The sequence below is a fragment of the Eucyclogobius newberryi genome, unplaced genomic scaffold, assembly GCF_026437365.1.
Source record: "Eucyclogobius newberryi isolate DKJ021-1_F unplaced genomic scaffold, fEucNew1.0.hap1 SCAF_12, whole genome shotgun sequence".
NCBI lineage: Eukaryota > Metazoa > Chordata > Actinopteri > Gobiiformes > Gobiidae > Eucyclogobius > Eucyclogobius newberryi.
In genome coordinates, this window is record NW_027315746.1 from 24,597,557 (window position 1) to 24,619,397 (window position 21,841).

Sequence of the window (21,841 nt, forward strand, 5' to 3'; positions counted from 1 at the left end):
GATTTCTTGTCTGTCTGGTGAGGCAGTCGAAAGGTCTGGGGCCAGATACAGCGCATTAGGCAGTGGTTCAATTTTGGGACGTTACAACACTGACACTCATTTGTAACATGTGTCTCTCCTTTAATATCTTCTAAATGTATTGCCATACCAACTTGTCTATGCCAATCTCACTAGATCTTGGAAGCAGGTTAGAACTTGGATGGGAGACCACTGGAATGCCAGTTGTCACAGTGGGGCAGTAGTGCGCACTGTTGTTGTGTCTTTGGGCAAGACACCTCACCCAGCTTGCCTCCAGTGTCCATGTAAACTGGTGTGTGACAGAGAATGTTTGTGAGAATGAATATAGGACAGATGAAAATTAGCCCATTGGATGTGTCTGTCGCCGTAATAAATATGGCATAGGTCCTATTGGCCTGAGGCATGAGCTCTCGAGTACAGCCTGATGTTTTTAGTGTTTTTGGAGGACACGCAGCGCTAGTCAACACATTGTTGACTATTTTATAATAGCAGGAGTAAGTATGCATGGCCTTCAGCATGGGCTTTTTTTCTAATTATTCCAGGGGTAACTAGGTGATTGCCATGGCAATCGCCACGACAATCGACAGGACAATTGCCACAGGTGATGGGGTACTAAATATGCATGGTTTGCGCCTTCGGCAGTGTTGCAGAATCAAGCCAATGGCATCAGAACCCACTCAAATGATGATGAATGAAACAAAAAAGGTGCACGGTGGCAACGGTGGTTAGCGCTCTTGCTTCCCAAAAAGGAGATCATGGGTTCGATTCCCGGATCAGACTAACTCTCTGGGTGGAGTCTGCATGTTCTCCCCGTGTTACCTCCATTATCTCCAGCTCCTCCCACTGTCCAAAGACATGCATGTGTTTCGGTAACTCTAAATTGGCCCTAGTGAATGAATGTGAGAGTGAATGGCTGTCAAAGTCATTGGGATAGGCTCCAGTCACCCCCGACCCCAAAAGAGAACAAGCAGTAGAAAATCAATTAATGAGTGAGGAAAAGAAAAAATAGACAAAGGACCCATTATCAACAGGGAAATGCTAACGGTTGGAGGCAAACCACTATCATGTGTTTTGGGGCTGTCCTGTTGCTCAAAAATATTGGACAGAAATGATCTGGGCACTGCACACTGTTTTTGCCAACCCACTCAATTTGAACTATGTACTTGGGCCTCAAAACTCCTGCCATGGTAACAATAAACTGATACCTTTGGAGCGTACTTTTGGGTGCAGAAAAATAGGCCATAACAAAGAAAGGGAAATGGCTGACACAAACTTCACCAACGATCAAGGACTGGACTAGTAATAACAGAGATCAGATAAATGGATAAACTGACTTAAGAGTTCATTTGGAAATGGACAAATTTAAGTTTGGACTAAGTGGGTCTGCAATTTTCTATTGATGTTTGATGTATTCTTATTATTTATTTATTTATTTATTTTTGCTCTTTGGTTAAGTTGTGTTCTGTAGTACTCTATGTTTTATGTTTATTCTTTAAGAAAACAAGAAATAAAAATATATATTTGTACATTTTACAGAATTTGCACATGAGTGTCATAAAACAAGAAAATAAGATAGCAATCAATGGCAATATCTACAACCACACTAAACATATGTATTTGCCTTCTACCTGAGTTTGAGGGTTGTCAGAGTGTCAGACAAAAGCTTAGAGGACAGAACAGAGCTGTTTTTTGGGAATGAAGCCCAGACACGACAATTACCCATGTTAAATTTCTATCTTAACAAAAAAGAAAGTAAGGCTACCTCTAGACTCTTCTACTTCCATCATTTTGTTTCTACCATTTTCCTCAGCCCATGGGAACTCGTCATATAGTCTTTTACTTCTATTCTGTGTAACATTAGCAAAGATGAAGACATGTCAGTAGGCTTGTTTCCAGTTAGCGCCTTAGCTCCGGTGGTTTCTAACTGACAGGCTCTATTTGTTATCTTTAGGCCCAATAAGTCCATCTGGTTTTGGTTTGGCTCGTCCGTGCGCTCCCTGGAGATGTGGAGGTGCGGCCAGGGCTTTCTACTCCACTTAATTGAATTTCTCACCATCATAGCACCGCTCTGGTCCTGGGAGTGAACAGAATATAGCTTCCATCTCCGAGGCTCGGCTAAAACGCAGAAAACTCAAATCAGCTGTTTGGCCATGTTCACACCACTACCATGTTTCCATTCTTGTGTTTGGAATGGAAAAATGTCTGAACTCCACGTGAACTGCCGCAGACATGAAACCTTCTTGCATCTGATGAAATGATGTGTGAAAATAAACAAATAGCAGACTAAACCGAGCCGTTAGCCGTGATCGGAAAATTCACACCGTTTAGAGCAGCGGGCTATTTATTTCATCTCAAACGCATGTACAGCCTATTCAAATATATCTGAAACTCTCTGTATGAATAATGATAACTAAACCATGCCATTATTATAACCATATAGTTGAAATAGGCTTGTTAACATGCAGTGGTCGGTTTTTAAAACAATTAAAGGCAGGTGGTTTTATTTATCTTCCAGCATTTTCCACAATACTGCACTAATTTGCTTTTATTTCTTTTAGTTTATCTGCCTTACATAGTGTAATGCATGAGATGTTTCCAGTAAAAACATCATGCATCACCCATAGCCTCATGTTTTTGATAATTATAAGAAAGTATTTTAATAAATGACTATGTAAGGGTTTTGACTGCCTTTGCCTTGCCAAAAGTTCTATTTAATCTGTTTAACATTTTGTCCAAGCCGAAATTTGTGTCTTATTTATTTTTCAAGTTCAGGGATTCAGGTGTGTTACTGGTTCTTTTGAAACCAATTCCCCTGCTCTACCCTTGTGTCACATTCTTGACCTTGATGGCCTACTGTGCCTAGATGCTCTGCTTCTTACTTCTTCACCGCTCCAGACGTTCCTTGTCTCCTGAGACTCTTAACCTTGCACCTGAACCTTCTGGGACAGCTCTTCCTTCTCCTTGAGGGACACATCTAGATGGGTTTTGGTGGTTTGTGGATGCCTTTCTCAGTCCATGGCCCTGGTGTAGGCACTGAGTTTGTCATCAGGTGTAGCTCTTCTTTTATTTTGGCTCTTGCTGTGACCTTGATTATTTTCTTTTTATTGTGTTGTTTGTTGTTTTGATAGATTGAGCAGTGAAATAACAGCAAAAAAAAAAAGTATGGTTACAAGAATGTAAAAAGCAAAAGGTATATTATTCATATTTCAGTTGTAAATTTTTTTGTTTTTGTTTTTTTAATTACAATTTTGCAGGTTCTAATTTTTCCACAATTGGTGCTTACACGATTCCCCTCATTCATCTTACTTGACATTATTCATACCATCACATAAATCAAATTGAAATCATTTTTGACCTATAATTGTAAATTGTCCTGCCAGTCTATACAATTCCACGTCTAACTACTACACGGAAATTACATGAATTGCTAGGTTCTGCTACATTCCTGGTTATTTCCAAATCCAGTCTACACTTATCCCGGACTAACCTCTGTGTCAAACAAATCCTCAGTGTCTCTGTATGGGCAGAACATTCACACAACTAACTTATACTTATGGAGATGTTGCGTAGAATATTAGTCATGACATGCTTGCGTGATTTAAAGTGAGGATTATTCTTCATTGTCCGTGCCCTTCATGTGACCTTGATAAAATCCCCTTAATTTCAGTGAACATCCCACACACAAAGTTTATTTGGTCAGGTGGACGGACTGTATCACACTGGGCTGCCTCCGAAACTGCGCGCTGGCCTTTCATCTTCTGCTCACATGTGTTTGTAGGCCCAGGGTTAAACAGGGCCTAGAGCTCAGAACAGGGGATTCTCCAGGAAAATATTTGTGGACAATGTCTGGGAGCAAAGAGTCAGAGGCTTCTGTGCACTTTAAGACAATGTAATGACTTGACTTTGATGGTGGTCGAGATTGGAGCCTTTTTCATTACAAACATGTGCTTAATGTAAATTGACCAGTTAAAACAGTAGAGTCTGGTGTTACTAGCATTTACTGTATATGTACACATGTGTTTATTTCATAATTTGTATTTTTAGTTTACAAGTGAAAAGAGTTTTTGACATCTGTTTCTGTTGCTGTACAGCCTACAGTGTACTGTGTGTACTGTACTAAGAACTACCAGCTTACATTATTTTGATGGGGCAAATATTAATTGAATGATTCTATTTTATGTGAAATGCCTTTACTACACATTCACTAATTACTTAGAATCCTTGTAGTGCTTCTGGGTAATGTATAATTTTGAGTAGCAGAGTACATTTGTGTGTTTGTGAGAAAAAAATGCTGGAACATCCATATTTATAACATTTTATGTTGGTGTACACACTTCAAAGACACATGCTAAACATGTTAACACAGTGACACCTCTGTATTCAACAGGATGTCATTTCCACATAGTGCTAACACAGACGCTCGCCATTATAAGCAGTATTATAGGAAAGCAGACAGGCTATAGGTAGGTTGTGTACTTCTAAACCTTCACAGAAGGCACTTAAACATTTGTGGAAACAGCATCTACATGAAAATAAATAATCAAACTCAAATCCTAATGAAGCATACAGTACAGGTTTACAAAAGTTATAAAACATTTCATTAAACATGCAGCTAGTAGATATCTGTGATAAGACATGTTTTTGAGAATGTACTTGAGGACAACGCAGGACTACAGTAGCTGGACGACATTCATTACAGAATAATTATAAAGTGCACATGCTACATTTATGACACCAAGCACATTAATATAACTGTCCTTTTCATACACATGAAGCAGGATGATGCTTAAAGCCTTTTTATAACAGACCTTTACGTGGGCTATAAGAGAATCACTTAATTTTGTCACATTTCTCACCACTTTTTTTGCTTTCTTCTGGCTAGAGAATTATCTTTGAGCAAAAATGAACAGCCCATAGGGAGTGCATACTTTGAGATTTATGCAGGCATATAATTGTATAATTGTAAAATGATTAGCAGCGTGCAATGTGAATTGTAAGACCACACACAAAAGCCATTCACAGTGGATGATCAAATCTTATGTGATATAAGGGGACATGAACTAAGGGATAGTAATTGAAGTTTTACAAATAGAGCACCCATTCTATATAAGCCCAATGTGGCATACACATTAAATACTACTAGCACATGTCAATGATGCACGGATTGAATTGTGGGTGATAACGTGGACAGGAGTGTTGGTCCGAGTAGCCACAGTACGGTTCAGACCAGTGTCTCGTTCTGAAGCGCAAATAAAAATATAGTTTTATGTGCTGTGGTCTGTGTCGCCTCCTGGTGGCTGAAACAATAATACCAACTTCAACTATTTAAATCAGTCACACAAGATGATCTCCGCGATTTGCACAATCTTTTCTGTGGAATAAATCATAATAGGGGGCTTTATGAGAATAAAATAACATTAAAAATAAGTCAAAATTCTGTATATTTTCACTCAGACATACTTTTGTATGAAGTTCATGGTGGAGCTCTGGGTCGGAGAGCCAAGGATGTCTCAAAGATTCACCAGCCGACATTCTCCAACTGCCCAATGCAAAAGTTAAGTTAACATTTTTGGTCATTTGGTTATGACATATCAAAGCACAGATCTAGTACCTCTTGTTGACAATGAGAAGTCTGGAGATGAAGTCTTTGGCTTGTTGTGAAGTGTCCGCAAACTCCTGCTCCTCAAAGCTCCACCGACAGGCCAGGATGTTGTTCAGTGTCTCATTATCTGTGTCGCCGAGGAAGGGGCAGAGGCCGCTCAGACTGCAGTGACATATCCATAAACCTTACTGTTTCATACACTGGATATGTTCATGTAGGATAACTCACAGCATGTAGGTGATGACGCCCAGACTCCACATGTCCGTGTTGAATGACACAAAGTCGTAGTTTATCACTTCTGGAGCCAGAAACTCTGGCGTGCCAAAGTTCACTTGTAGTTTCTCCCTTGGTTTGTATCTGTTTATAGATCATTATAAATAGTAATATTATCATCTTTATGAAAGTACTATACTTTTCTACTACTATAAGTTGTATTGTGTTCTGCTGTGGCAAATTTTGTGCAGATCTTCTAAGTTAGCAAAAGAGGGAAAAAAGCTTTATTACCATGTTTATCTAGCTAGCAAAAAAGGGTTAAGTAGCAGTGTTCTCGCTGAGGGGTTTTGGCATGGCGGGCCGCCATGCTTCGGCTGGTCACCACCATGCTCAAAAGATACCGCCAGGTATTAAGATCACCGCGCGAGCGAAAAGCACCAAGGCGCTGTTGTACTTTTCGCTCGCGCCGCCTACGGCGCTCGACCGTGCGAGCAAGTGCCTTAGTACTTTAGTAAAACATTTTTAAGTACTTTTTGCGAGCGCCCGCACGGTTTGTCCCACCGCCATCCTTCAACCTCAGCCCAGCGAGAACACTGAAGTAAGATCTAGTCCAGCAAAATCAATGGCAAGTATTGCAGAGGAACAATCACTTACATCCTTGCCAGCCCAAAGTCAATGATTTTGACTTTATTCGTCACTCTGCTGACACACAAGATGTTCTCTGGCTACAAAACACAACAAAAGCACAGCATTAACAAAGTGGATATTGTTAAAGCGAGTTTATCTGATGCTATTGACGTCACCTTCAGGTCCAGGTGCAGGACGTACATCTTGTGCATGTGCTGCAGACCCTCACAGATCTGCCTGATGAACACCACTGCATCCAGCTCTGTTAGCTTATAGTTCTCATCAATGATCCTGTCAAACAGCTCTCCTCCGCTAACGCTGGGGTGAAAACAAAGAAAGACTTCACGTCAAACAAGTGGAATACAATGTGAATTAATTTATACTGGTATTATGAATTAAATTTAATTAGAAGATTGTAGAAAAGAGAACATCCACTATAGAATATCTTAGGTTTTTAGGCATGCCTATTTCTATTGTATTACCAGATTCAACACAACATAATATCTAAGATCCTGATTTGTAATATTCTTATTCAAATATTTTGTACATAAGTGAAGTACTAAAAAAAATAAAGAGGTATATGAAATATGAAAAGGTGCATACTATTCAAGTACAAGGATGATGTCATTCCTTGACTCATAAGCTGCATAGAGCTGGATGAGGTTGGCATGGTCCAGATTATTCATGACCTGGATTTCATTCTTCACCACCTCCTACCAAAGACACACACGGACAGAGGGATATCAGAGGGACATCCGGGGGGACATCCAGGACGCACAAACAAACATGGTGACAGGTGCGACAGACAAATATGAACACACAACAAGACAAAAGGCAAGCACATAATGTCAGCTGTTCTCCCCTAACAGACAATGCATCTTCGACTAGGTCAAGTATTTGTCGCCTAAGGGACAAGTATTCATGGGCTTCTGTTTCTAGTCAGTGGCCTTGTGGTGGGCTAGTGTGTACTCTAGCAAATAGTCCCTGCTTTTTATATCATGCGGCCTGTCTCCCATTCAGATCATATAAATAGGAGAGTAATACTGTACCTTTTCTTTCACATTCTTGGCTTTGATGACCTTAGCCGCGAAACTGAGTCCGGAGGAGTTCTCGACACACCTGTGCACCTGGCCAAAACGACCCCTAAAAAGAAGAAAGAAGTGGTTACTTTTTACTTTTTATAGATTAGATTTGTTTATTTATTTTAAGGCACAATATTCAAATCATTATTCTGTAATAAAACACCATTAAGTTATTAATATTTTATTTTTTCCTGTTCCTTGTAACCAGGAATGAGCTAAATGTAATTCAACAATATCCAAGAATATTTAGAAATATTTCAGTAGTGTGCAGACTTTTATGGATGGGCAAGCAGACTTGGGTGTTTGCACGGAAAAGTGAACAAAATGATTATGTGCTCCCTAAATCCGCTCTCTCACATTAGGGGAAAAGTCTATCCTGAGTTAAACTACCTTACCCTGCTGAATGGATTGAATAGTGTCACTTCACTGATCAATTCATTACACAATGTAGCGCTCTATGCTATTAAAATACTGCCTGCATGTCTAACTAACGTCTAATCATTTGAAACGTGTCTTACAAACCAGGACTTGTCTCTAAAAGCTAGCTTTTAAGTCTGTTTGTTGAAACTTGGCCCTGCTGTTGCTTTGCTTTTCCTCTACACATGCCCAGTTAGGGAAAAAACCTGCAACATCAGGATTATTTAGCATGGTTTAAGGTTTTGAAAAGCATAATTGTATTAAAAATGTACTCAAGTAAATGTAACTGAGTACTAGTCACCTCTATTACTCCCTGAGCACATGTTGCTGGGCGCCACATTTACAGTGGAGCACTGTAGCGACCCCACTTGACTGCTCCTAGATGTCCACAGTTGACGTTGTTGCATTGAGGTTTGGTTGAATATTTTTTTGCCCACGGTGAATGATAAACCGATTTGTGTGAACGAGGACACAACACCCTGCATAATCTGTAACTTCATTAAATGTGAGCTGTTCCACTGTCTCCTCTTTGAAGACATGAATTAACACTTAGTGATTAGCTACCATCTGGCACTGGGGATACAGTTTCACATACCGTTCAGTCCTGCGGCAAAAATAACCACCATGACTCGAAAGTTATGAACCGAGGGAGAGGGCAGAGGAGGGGACTCACGCAATTAAACCTTCTGTGGGAGTGACAAATATATCCTCACTGCCTTTGATCCTGTGTCAATAAACAAGGCACAAATATTTAGTTGTATTTTATGTGATTCTGAATTTTGATGTTTTTTGATTATTATAGAATACATGTTAGGCATTTACCAAGAGACAAACACTGAGATTCAGAGGCGCCTGAAGGAGGCTGTTTTGAACTGATTTAGACAAATGTATCTCTGATTACTGATTCTTGTATATTCATTCTAAAAGTAAATCTTCCCACTAATTAGCATTTGGCTAGATTGCATATGGACATGACATGTTACTACATATTTTATTTATATAAAAATAAAATAATAAATAACTTTCTGTCATTTAACCTCATTTCAAATAAACAGCAGCAGAGGCGACATACAGTCTTCCATAAACCAATGTGTATTTGTTTTGGTTCACATCTGATCTACATCTGTCACCAAAAGATGACAATGTTTACCTTTTTTACCATTTCAACACATGGCTGAGAAATAGAAGTAACTAAAAGTAACTGGGGCTTGTAAAAAGTTAAAATAACATTAAAACAAATCGAAAAAACAAACAAAACTAATTTAGTTCCAAATATGTATTTCAATGTTCCCAGCGGAAATTGCTTGATTCTTAAATTCAATTCAATTAAATGTATTTTTTTCCTGGGATGGGTGCTCCATGGCGAGCGCCTGGTGGCCGGGTCTTACCCCACGGGGCCCGGCCGGGCACAGCCCGAAAGAGCGACGTGGGGCCGCCCTCCCGTGGGCCCACCACCCGCAGGAGGATCCATAAGGGGCCGGTGCAGAGAGATCTGGGCGGCAGTCGACGGCAGGGGCCTCGGCGACCAGATCTCCAGACACAGAGACTAACTCTGGGGACATGGAATGTCACCTCGCTGGGGGGGAAAGAGCCTGAGCTTGTGCGGGAGGTTGAGCGATACCGACTAGATATAGTCGGCCTCACCTCCACGCACAGTTTGGGCTCTGGAACCCATCTCCTCGAGAGGGGCTGGACGCTCCACTTCTCTGGTGTTGCCCGCGGGGAGAGGCGGCGGGCTGGTGTGGGCTTGCTGATAGCCCCTCAGCTCAGCCGCCACGTGTTGGAGTTCACCCCGGTGAACGAGAGGGTCGCGTCCCTCCGCCTTCGGGTGGGGGACAGGTCTCTCACTGTTGTGGCGGCCTACGGGCCGAACAGCAGTGCAGAGTACCCGGCCTTCTTGGAGTCCTTGGGAGGGGTACTGGACAGTGCACCGACCGGGGACTCCGTTGTTCTACTGGGGGACTTCAACGCCCACGTGGGCAATGACAGTGACACCTGGAGAGGGGTGATCGGGAAGAACGGCTTCCCCGATCTGAACCCGAGCGGTGTTCAGTTATTGGACTTCTGTGCTAGCCACGGATTGTCCATAACGAACACCATGTTCAAGCACAAGGGTGTCCATCAGTGCACGTGGCACCAGGACACCCTAGGCCGGAGGTCAATGATCGACTTAGTTGTTGTGTCATCAGACCTCCGGCCGCGTGTCTTGGACACTCGGGTGAAGAGAGGGGCAGAGTTGTCAACCGATCACCACCTGGTGGTGAGTTGGATCCGCTGGCAGAGGAGGAAGCCGGACAGACTTGGCAGACCCAAGCGCATTGTGAGGGTCTGTTGGGAACGTCTAGTGGAGCCCTCTGTCAGTAGGGTATTCAACTCGCACCTCCGGGAGAGCTTCTCCCATGTCCCGGGGGAGGCTGGGGACATTGAGTCCGAGTGGACCATGTTCTCCGCCTCCATTGTTGATGCGGCTGCTCGGAGCTGTGGTCGCAAGGTCTCCGGTGCCTGTCGTGGCGGCAACCCCCGAACCCGGTGGTGGACACCGGAAGTAAGGGATGCCGTCAGACTAAAGAAGGAGGCCTATCAGGCCACTCTGGCTTGTAGGTCTCCGGAGGTCATCGACGGGTATCGGCAGGCCAAGCGAGCCGCGGCTCGTGCTGTCGCAGAGGCAAAAACCCGGGCCTGGGAGGAGTTCGGGGAGGCCATGGAGGAGGACTATCGGTCGGCACCAAAGAAATTCTGGCAAACCGTCCGGCGCCTCAGGAAGGGGAAGCAGTGTCTCACAAACACCGTTTACGGTGCGGGTGGAGGCCTGCTGACCTCGACTGGGGATGTCGTCGGACGGTGGAAGGAATACTTTGAGGATCTCCTTAATCCCTCAGTCACGTCTTCTGAAGAGGAAGTAGAGACCGGGGACTCGGAGGCTGGCTCATCCATCACCCAAGCTGAAGTCACTGAGGTTGTCCGCAAACTCCTCGGTGGCAGGGCTCCGGGGGTGGATGAGATCCGCCCTGAGTACCTAAAGTATCTGGATGTTGTAGGACTGTCTTGGTTGACACGTCTCTGCAACATCGCGTGGCGTTCGGGGACCGTGCCTCTGGACTGGCAGACCGGGGTGGTGGTCCCTCTGTTCAAGAAGGGGGACCGGAGGGTGTGTTCCAACTACAGAGGGATCACACTCCTCAGCCTCCCGGGTAAGGTCTATTCCAAGGTACTGGAGAGGAGAATCCGACCGATAGTCGAACCTCGGATTCAGGAGGAGCAGGGTGGTTTTCGTCCCGGTCGTGGAACACTGGACCAGCTCTATACCCTCCATCGGGTGCTCGAGGGTTCATGGGAGTTTGCCCAACCAGTCCACATGTGCTTTGTGGATCTGGAGAAGGCTTTTGACCGTGTCCCTCGGGGTGTCCTTTGGGGGGTGCTCCGGGAGTACGGGGTCCGGGGCCCTTTGCTCAGGGCTGTCCGGTCCCTGTATGACCGGAGCAGGAGCTGTGTTCGCATTGCCGGCAGTAAGTCAGACCTGTTCCCAGTGCATGTTGGACTCCGCCAGGGCTGCCCTTTGTCACCGGTTCTGTTCATAATTTTTATGGACAGAATTTCTAGGCGCAGTCAGGGGTCGGAGGGGGTCCGGTTTGGGGACCACAGGATCTCATCTCTGCTGTTTGCAGACGATGTTGTCCTGATGGCTCCATCAAACCCGGACCTGCAACATGCACTGGGACGGTTTGCAGCCGAGTGTGAAGCGGCTGGGATGAGAATCAGCACCTCCAAATCCGAGGCCATGGTTCTCGACCGGAAAAAGGTGGCTTGCCCTCTCCAGGTGGGTGGGGTGTCCTTGCCCCAAGTGGAGGAGTTCAAGTATCTCGGGGTCTTGTTCACGAGTGAGGGAAGGATGGAGCGTGAGATCGACAGGCGGATCGGTGCAGCGGCTGCAGTGATGCAGTCGCTGCATCGGACCGTTGTGGTGAAGAGGGAGCTGAGCCGAAAGGCAAAGCTCTCTATTTACCGGTCGGTCTACGTTCCTACCCTCACCTATGGTCATGAGCTTTGGGTAGTGACCGAAAGAACAAGATCGCGGATACAAGCGGTCGAAATGAGTTTCCTCCGCCGGGTGGCTGGGCGCTCCCTTAGAGATAAGGTGAGGAGCTCGGCCACACGGGGGGAGCTCGGAGTAGAGCCGCTGCTCCTCCACGTCGAGAGGAGCCAGCTGAGGTGGCTCGGGCATCTGTTCCGGATGCCTCCTGGGCGCCTCCCTCGGGAGGTGTTTCAGGCATGTCCCACCGGGAAGAGGCCCCGGGGAAGACCCAGGACACGCTGGAGAGACTATGTCTCTCGGCTGGCCTGGGAACGCCTCGGGATCCCCCCGGAGGAGTTAGAGGAAGTGTCTGGGGAGAAGGAAGTCTGGGAGTCCCTGCTCAGACTGCTGCCCCCGCGACCCGGCCCCGGATAAAGCGGCAGAAGATGGATGGATGGATGGATAAATGTATTTTTGTAACGCCCAAAATCATAACAGCAGTTGCCTCGGAGGGGGAATTCTTCTTTTGATTCCTTTAATAGAATTTCCTTTAATCTGGCTCAGGCTTGTGGTGAGAGAAAGTTAAAACTCATTTTCATCTATCATCCCGCTCTTTACATCCTGGTAGAGCGGTCAGATCCACTGACACACAGGTTGGTGGTACGATCGCAGCTGCTTCAGGTGAATACTGCCATTGTGTCCTTGGGCAAGATACTTAAAGGCGGTATGGATGATTTTTCGGCGATTTGAGAACGCAGGTGGAAGTGCGCATGCGCACTCCCCCGTGCGGACCGATACAACACACACGTGCGTTTGTTTATCAGCGCGACGGAGCACATCGCATCTCTCGTCTCCCGTAGATTTCTGTCCACTTCTGCGTCAGCTCGAACTGTCTTTCTCCGTCTTCATTTTACCCCGTACACTGAGGGAACTATATTATGATAGATCCATGCGCTTAGGCACGCGGAAACGTGAGGACGAGCCTGACGCAGCTGCAGGTGAGCGATAGGTGCGTTTTATGATTTATACGTGGCAGGACTAATGATTTATCCACGCCACGAGGAAATATGATAAAAAATTTGCTGAAAAAAATCGTCCATACCATCTTCAACCCGCCTCACCCACAGTGTCGGGGGTGTGTGAATGGGTCACTGGTTCCTTGAAGCGCTTATCATTTTTCCTTGTATTAATGTTTAAAACGGCTTGGTATGGCGACCTTCCCACCGGACAGTGGCCCCTGTCAGAGCGGCCCTCAGACAATGAGTCTCTGTAGGTGTCGCTGTTACGAGCTACACTCCACACGACTCACCACAGCATGGATTAAGTTCCTTTGTCAAAAATACATACAGCGCCTCTCATTAATATGATCTACACAGTGCTCACCCGCCCAGTACTTCTTGCCAGTTGATGGTGTAGAAGTTGCTGATCTGGTTGGGTTTGGCCGACACGACGCGGTGGTTGAATGGAGCTGCAGAAGGAGGAGTTTTGTCTGGAGATCAGAAAAAAAGGCATTTGTGTTAAAAAAAGAAAAGTTGCGTTCGGTTTCAGATACACTACATTCTATAGGACTGTTTGTTTAATAGAGCTGACTGTAGCCAAATAATATGCAAATCTTTTAGAGTGGTAGGATAAACTGCATTGTCACTAATATATAGAGCTCGATTTATGTATTTTTTACAATACAATAAAACAGTACAGCCAATACAGTATATTTTTTGGGGCTGATGTGTAGGGTTGATATAGCAACCGGTAATTTCCCCCCAAAATGTATGATTTTAAATTACAACTAACTTAATTATTGTCTTTACTTTTCACTACAAAAATAAAAGTATAAATCAATTCATGGGTTTCAGTCATGTGACTTATTTGTTGTCACCTCCATTTTGAAAACGTCACCATGCTGTTTCCCATCTATGCTGTTAGATATCCATGAAAAACAGCACATATACTGTAATTGAAAATTAAAAGGTTTTGGCTGACACTTAAAAGCAGTGACATGTGGACATTTACATCTAAGTTTCCTCGTCCACTCGCCCTCTGCACCGGACAAGCCCTCAAAGCTTTCAAGAGCACGGACTTTGTGTCCAAATGAGTGACTGTCTGAGCCTAAAATATAACACTCAGACAGTTTGAAATTAGGCTCGTTAAAACTGTTTGCAAGTAGGCTATTATTAACGTTTATTAGCGTAGCCATGAAATAATATGTAAATTAGCATTAGCCAGCTGCTAACTACCTGAAACAGCTCGGCCTCAGTCTGGATTGATTTCTGTAAGTTCACTAGTCCCTCCTGACCACATTAATCCAATTCTGGTGACAAATGCGATCTTTGGGATGTTACAGAAGAGAGATCCTTTGTTTTGAGACTTTTTGTCTACATTGCCCACAGTGAGCATGCGGTTTTTGTCCTCAAGTTGGCAATAACAACAATTGTGTCACGTCACTTCGAACCCATGAATAAAAATTGTTTATAGACATCACATCCATAACCTTGTTTTTCTACTAACTGATAAGGAAGCACTAGATAATTTCATTTTATGCAATGCCATTGTTGCATGTAAGTGTTAAAATAACACTTGTTTTATTTTAGCTTTATGTCTTTCCCTTAAGTCATGGGTCAGCCCAAACAAAATAATGACCTATGCTGGATATTAAACGCTAAATAGTGCAAATAACAGCCCGACATACTGTATTGTTGAACTAACATATTGGTCCATCACTATTAATGCAAATGGTAAAATGCTGTAAATAATTATTTTGCTGATTGGCCAATGGTTTAATTGGGAACTGTGTGCAAATTTTACAACATTTGAACAATTAGATGCTAAAACTAATGATCAGGATAGTAGAGTATATATTTGTGGACTTTTATTTTGTATGACTATTATTAAATACCAAATGTCCTACTGCCCTAAATCTGAGAGGAAGAAATCATTACATCATCTATAAATAAGTACAGTTTGAATCTTCAAAACAACCAGTAGTACAGACCGATAAAGAATCTCTCTGCGCTCCGGTCAGCCACACTGTGTTCCTCGGGTTCGCTGAAGTTGCTCCTCTCCTCCTCCACTCTCTGCTTCAGGTCCAGAGTGATCTCCACCCCGTCCACCTTGAACATAGCCCAGCCTTCGGACGCCATGTTGTGCTCGTGTCTCGCCTCTGTCTCCTCCTCCTCCTCCGTGGCGATCTGCTCCTCTGCGGTCGTCTTCTGGTCTGATTCTGGCGCTATTGACTGTGGCAAACTTGTGTCGTCTGCAGAGCTGAAGCGAGAAGAAGTGTTTTGAAGCTGGACAATTGACTAACAGCACATTTCTTTCTGCGTGTTTGAGTGTTGGAGGAGGTTGTCCGTGGAATCATTCAGTCGCGACCCGGCCCCGGATAAAGCGGAATAAAATTGAATCACCACGTTTGAAAGTGGTGAAAAGTTGGGACCGATGACATAGTAATTAACAATTCAAAACTAAATATTGAATGGTCAAAAGTCCTCGAAATGGCATTCAAAACAGTGAACTGAAACCATTTAACTAACTATTTTGAATTTTTAGTTTTATTGTGAGAGGATTTTATGATGGTTGATGGTTATTGATGGTGAGATTTATTATCCAACACATTACCTGACCAAAAGAGCAATTTCCCAAAAACATGATTCTTATATATTAAGAACATATAAATCAGTTATTGTTGCTTATGATATTCTTACTATACCATTATTCATCCCCAAAAATGTATTCCCTAACTGTTTTACTGTAACATCTCTATAAATATAAAAGTATATTGTCCTATACAATATTATGAGGGTTATATATTAAATTACTATAAAAATGATCAGTTCTGTACCTGGTGGATGGTTCTTCGTTGTCTTCACATGTCTTCTTCACTGCAGACACTTCTTCCTTCTCTTTCTCCTCCTCCTGTTGCTGCACAGTGGCCTTCTCCTCATGCTCCTCCTCAAGCTTCTCCTCAGACTTCTCTGGCTCAGGCTTCTCCTCAGACTTCTCTGGCTCAGGCGTCTGCTTCAGTTTGGAGTCGTCGGGCAGGTAGTAGACCACAGTGGACACCTCATCTACTGCTGGTGCTGGACTTTCAGACAAGGGCTTTGTACTAGAATTTTCACTGTTCTCTTGATTCAGTTTTTGCACCTCTTCTAACAGCAGAGCCTGCTTCTTTAGGGAAATGTCTAAGAGAAGGCAATCAAATATTGATATTAGCATGCATATCTGATCTCTTCAATAATGATTGGAGGCGATAAGGCACCTGTTTCTGGTGGTCTGGTTTTCTTCTGTGCTTTGGGGCTTTTGGGTGTCAGAGATGGTTTCTCTGCCCCTTCTTTGTTTTTGTGATCTTTTAGCTGGAAAACAAACAAAATATGACTTTAGCAGAAAATAAGGATGACTTACATTATACCAGTGGTTTTAAACCTGGGGGTTAGCACCCTAAATGTAGGTCGCAAAGTGACTACTGGGAGCTCCAGAAAATTTGGGGAAATATTGATTCTAAGGGTTTTACTCCACTCAAATGCAACAGTATTTGTGTCATTGGCCTATACATTTACAAGACATATTTAATAATCATTTAATAGAATAAAATATTCCAATCAGATATAAACTGATATATATCGGTTGGCCTGTATTTGTATTTGTTAGCATATCAGCTATCGACCTTAACTCTCCAGCACAGGCTGATATTTAGTTTTGTCCGACTGCACTGCTTTTTTATAGGTTTGGATGAATTCATAGTACTTTTAAATTACATAATTTGGGAAAAAATATAAAAATCAGCCCTATATATTGGTTCAAAATGTTGGCAGAACTTATCGGCTATCGGTTTATCTGGATTCTAAACAATTGGTGTCAGTAAACCCATATTGGTCAATGTCTAATTTTAATAGGTTGAGAACCACTGCATCATTGCATTTTGTTGGCTTCTTAATCTTTGTACTTATTTTGAAGACAAAATATCTTAAACATAAAATCTTGCAACACTTAATTTGGTCTTTTGTCAACCCATGCCCAGTCAGCTATAAACCCACCTTATTTCAAAATGTAATACATATAGATGGACAAACATTAAACTCACACAATCAGGCTGAAGCAACACACAAAACAGATCCACATAGAACACGGATGAAGATGGGGGTGGATACAGAAAACGTACAAAGAATCCACATTTGCGTGAGGCGACGAAATGCTTTGGTCCATGGAGCTTTGTCTTGTGAGAGGGCTGTGCACCGCTGCGCTCACATGCAGCTTTTATGTCCTCAGTCCCTTTACTGGCTTTACTAGAGGTAGTTTTCTGTTACAGAGACAAGATGGCAAGGCGTAGTAGGGTTATATACAGGATGGCACTCAGGATGAAATAAACAACATGGATGACACTTAAAGTAACATGGAATGAATTAGTTAAAGTTGTTAAAAATTATACTTGTCTAAATATGATGATTTTTAGTACTTATTTACTGCTCTCTTCAATGTATGAGTTTTGCTGCTACTACTTTCCCTTTACAGCAACACATCAAATGCCTTCAATAAAACTGTTGAATATAACTAAATTTGTAAGAGTAATTACAACACAATTAAACAAGAAAACAACACAGTGTATAAAAAGACACAGCAGGGAAAAGGATTGCATTGATGGTTGGTCAATAAACATTAAGTACATCAAAGATGTCCATGCTTGATAGAACAGACACTATGAGAAGACAGTGGACAAAGCTGATATGTTAGCTTGTTTATAGCGTGCACAGACTGGCTGCTACAATGGCATGCCTTCAATGATTCACTGTAGATGGACAGGCGGCGGCAGTGCTTGTGAATTTATAGCTTATCGCTTTCTAGCCTGAGCTGAGGAATGCACCGCTGACCCTGGGTGGAAAATAGTGCAGGCGAGCGTCGGCCGTTGTTTGAATCTCTTCACTGAGGAAGTCCTACTAAACACTGTGGTCAGACGGCCATGGAAAATGGGTCTTGCCCTGTTGGGGGCTGTTGTGAGCACAGAATGATATTTTGGGTGCAGTGTCTCCTCAGTGACAACAGTGTTATTGGGAGACGGAGGGTGACTTGGTACAGGAGCATCTTACACCTCTGCCGGCGGCGTGGACTCTGACGGCAAGGCACATTCCCTGTAATGTGAGGCACACGCGAGCCCTCAGTGTTAGGCAAGCTGTTGAGTATTCAGATTTAAGCCTGTAAAATATGAGCCTCGAGAGGTACAATTAAGACATACTTGGAACGGCCTATCCGTCAACTGTCTTTAAATTGACCATGAAGAGAATAATAAATGCATTTGATTCCATTTGCTCAAAAGTTATGGCTGTTCTGTCCAGTCAAAATTATAAATAAAAATGAATGAATAAGTGTCTCTGGCTAATGGTCAAATGCAGAATGTTTAGGCTGCATCCTTGTCACAGCACAGGCAGTGGCTCTGCTGTAGTTCATGGCTGATTCCCAGATTAAACTCACTATAAACAGGACTAAATCAAGATAAGAACCAGGATTAAAATAAGCCTGAAGAGAATTCATAAACGTTTACCAGTCAACTTTATGGCTTTGTGTCGCCTCAATGCTAAGCCTGTGACTTACACAAATATGTTTATTATCATGAACTGGCTCCAGAGACTACATTCAAGTGTCCACTCCAGAGTGACCTAAGCACGAGTACCTGATAACAAAGTCACATGACGTCACACACTGAGGTGGAGGTGTGCAGTGTGCGGAGGACAGCTTTCCCTTACGGAACGCTGCAGATAAAACTCCTAAGTGTCCCCAGCCACGCCTCCCATGCCAAGCACCACATAACAACCTTCACGTCAGGCCATGGTCTGTCTAAAGACAGCTTAGAAATAATCGCAGAAACTGGCAGAGAGGGAGGAAAAGTATAGTCATGTCACTCGAGCTAATTAAGACACATGGCACCTTCTGGCATGAGATCAGTCATAATACATAAATAAAAACACTCATGCATTTGGACGATGCCCATGAAGTGTGCTGTTAAGTACAAACTTTTACTAGGGCATTAAATCAAAGCAGCCCTGGCAGCATTGTCTGCTGGAGGCCAAATAAAGTTTATGGATGGCTATTTTTGCCGTGGTAAGTGTAGCACCATGCCTAAGAATGGCACAATAAAAAAAAGAGGACAAGCTACAGTACAGGACAACCTGTAAGTACAACCAGACTTCAAAAACAATGCATGGGGTCTTATTTAGAATTCCAATGGACAAAATCCTAATAAAAGAGTATTTCAAACAAAAGTGAAAAAACAAAGCAGAGAACTGTAGATTCTGACCAGAGGGTACAAACATGTAAGGATAGTACTCCAGCCATAGTCATAGTGACTGAGACCGCAAAAGCACCTGCTGTAAAATGTGGCAACTCTTGAACAGTGCAACTTAAAAATATTCCCTAGAAATTAACTTGTATTGGAAAACTATCTTCAACAATCAGTCACGGTGTACAGTATGTCCCTTATGAGGTGTCCACTGGAAGAGTTGTGATTTAGAACTCAGTGTGAGCTGCAGGGAGAGGACCGAGTCAGCATATGAGAGACACCTGATGCTCAGAATACAAGGGGTTAAAGCCTTCGAAACCACAAGCCTCTGCCCAAAACAACATTCTGTGGGACTGCTTACATTTCGCCTGACCCCACACACTGCCTCTGCTTCTCACTCTGTGCATCGGAGGCAGCCATTTTACAATTGGGAGTATATAAAATGGATGTATGGTGACTGCACGAGTGGGTTTATTTGCCAGTATTTATGTAACAAATAAAATCCCCCAGCTTTAATAACATGTTGGAATAACCATTCTATGTTATTCAGCCCTAGGCCCTGATATGGGGAATTTAATTTAGAAGCCAAAACACATTGAGAGAGGGTCTAGTGGCCCCCTTGATGCTATGATCATTTTCATCTGTGCTGCCAGGAACAAGAGGATCCCAATAAGATCTAGGAAATCAGAAGTCAGCGGGAATGAGTGGACACTGATACTGAGAAAGTGATGGATGAGCAGAGAAGTCTGGACCCTGACATTGGGACAGAAATGAATACAGTTCAACAGTCACAACTCAACTTGTCCTGAAGGAAAGTATAAGATAAGATCAAAGAACCTTGATTTGTCCGACAATGGGAAAATTCCAGTGTTGCAACGTACAAACCAAGAATAGCAGAATAGAAACATGCAATTAAAAAAAGTGACGGTAAATCAAAATATAAGGCTACAAAGCGGAAAGTTGCACTGGTTCTTTCCAGCTCTGCAATAAAATAGTAGACAAACTGCAGTCCACCAATTTTATTTCCAAGTTATCTGTGGGATAGCATTGTTCTAATAAGTCTACCATGCAATTAGTGATGGCAGTGTGACCGATATTTTGAATACAAAATTAAAACACTTTCATGAATCACATTGGTGTCGCTAACTTTGGGATTTGGATGCATCGGATGGACTATTACACTACCTGGCATGCCATCCCTGAAAGGGCCATTACATGACTGCAGTAAGATAAAAATGTAAGACAATGTAAGATGTTATGCTGATTACTCACCTTGGCATCTGCCTTCTTTGTCACTGTGTCCGTTGAGGTTTTCTTCTTGGCCACTTTGATTTTACTGTCCTTGGGTTTTGATCCTTTGCGAGTGGCCGAGCCCTTGAGCATGAGTTGCATGACCCTGGAACTCTTGACAGTTTCCCCGATGAAGCTGATGACCTGTTGCATGCTCAGGACCAGCTTCTCCATCCCCTCCAGCTTCTGGGCCTGCTGCTCTGAGCGCTGGTTGACCACAGACACGATGGTGCTCAGCTCCTGGCAGATGTTCTGCACCTCTTGCCCCATCAACTGCTCCACCACTTTAGGCGCACCAGTGTTTTCCTCCTCTGCCTTCTCCGTGCTCTCCATACTGTCCAATCTGTTCAGAACCTTCTCTTGTATGTTGATGAGCGTGTCCATCTTGGTGCTCAAAGACTCAATCCGGTTTTGGATGAGGTCAAAGCTGATGTGGCCATCTTTAAGGTCACTCTGGTTAATTCCCATTGAACTCATGACTTACCGTTGAGTAACTATAACATCAAGGCCAAGACAAATGTAGGACCAGTTACGTCCCTGGAAAGAGTTTTGGAAAAATAGAAGCCAGCTCTATCCGCAAGTGTTCCCAAAAGCAAAAGATAATATAAATAGTCCAAGTGAGTCAAAAGTTGAATAGGCTCAGGATCTGTGCCTATAATTAATTGAGAAAGCTTTCCTTATAGTCTATCCCTGGGGCAGCTTCTCTCAGCTCTAGCAGTGGTATTAAGAGTGGAATGAGCCGGAGTCCCTAAATGTAAATGCAGGGCCCACGTCAGCATGGGGTCAAGTGTTTGGGGTGGGGGTTTGGCACTGCCTGGCCCACCAGACATTTGAAACGCATAAAGCCCACCCCCGTCAAAATGCTCACTGTACACAGCTACTACTTGGAGTCTACAAATATAAGAATGATCTTTTATTTATTTTTACAAAATCTTTACATAATTCAAAAAAATAACTAGTCTGTATAAAAGTATGTGAATTCATGTTTTATTTTCTTAATTTTAGTTGCTTTTATGACAATTATTTAATGATCAGGTCATATGAAATTAAAGGCACTGTAAGTATCTTTTCTGGACCTGCAAAATTCCATGGAAATAGAAAGTTAAAACCGTACATTGGAACATTCTCCATTCAGATAGATATATTTTATGCTATACATTATATTACAGCTGAAGGAACAACATTTCCATGGAAACAAACAGGAGGAGGGTTTGTGGCAATACAAGCCTGCTCACAGTAAGGACATCAATCAATCAAAAAAAAAAAGCTTTTGTTTTAGTCTATTTTTTTGGGTAAAAAGCCCTTGTACATAAGCGGCT

The 21,841-nt window shown here is 43.1% G+C and overlaps 1 protein-coding gene across 4 annotated transcripts; it reads right to left on the reverse strand.

Moving 5' to 3' along the window:
• Nucleotides 1-4,319: 4,319 nt before the first annotated feature.
• Nucleotides 4,320-21,262, reverse strand: LOC140356564 (uncharacterized). 4 transcript variants are annotated; one of them, XM_072441592.1, is made up of 15 exons: nucleotides 20,505-21,262; nucleotides 17,046-17,261; nucleotides 16,224-16,317; nucleotides 15,807-16,146; nucleotides 14,961-15,229; nucleotides 13,355-13,460; nucleotides 7,510-7,603; nucleotides 7,064-7,173; nucleotides 6,637-6,778; nucleotides 6,488-6,558; nucleotides 5,849-5,977; nucleotides 5,630-5,782; nucleotides 5,479-5,557; nucleotides 5,335-5,389; nucleotides 4,320-5,257 (listed from the first exon to the last, which is right to left on the reverse strand). In XM_072441592.1, the coding sequence occupies exons 1-14, from the start codon at nucleotides 20,997-20,999 to the stop codon at nucleotides 5,336-5,338; spliced, it is 2,352 nt and encodes a 783-aa protein (XP_072297693.1). In that variant the 5' UTR covers nucleotides 21,000-21,262; the 3' UTR covers nucleotides 4,320-5,257; nucleotide 5,335. The 4 variants fall into 4 exon arrangements, with proteins under 4 accessions (XP_072297693.1, XP_072297694.1, XP_072297692.1 ...); XM_072441593.1 differs by having other exon boundaries at nucleotides 4,320-5,389; nucleotides 17,124-17,261; XM_072441591.1 differs by having other exon boundaries at nucleotides 4,320-5,389.
• Nucleotides 21,263-21,841: the final 579 nt, after the last annotated feature.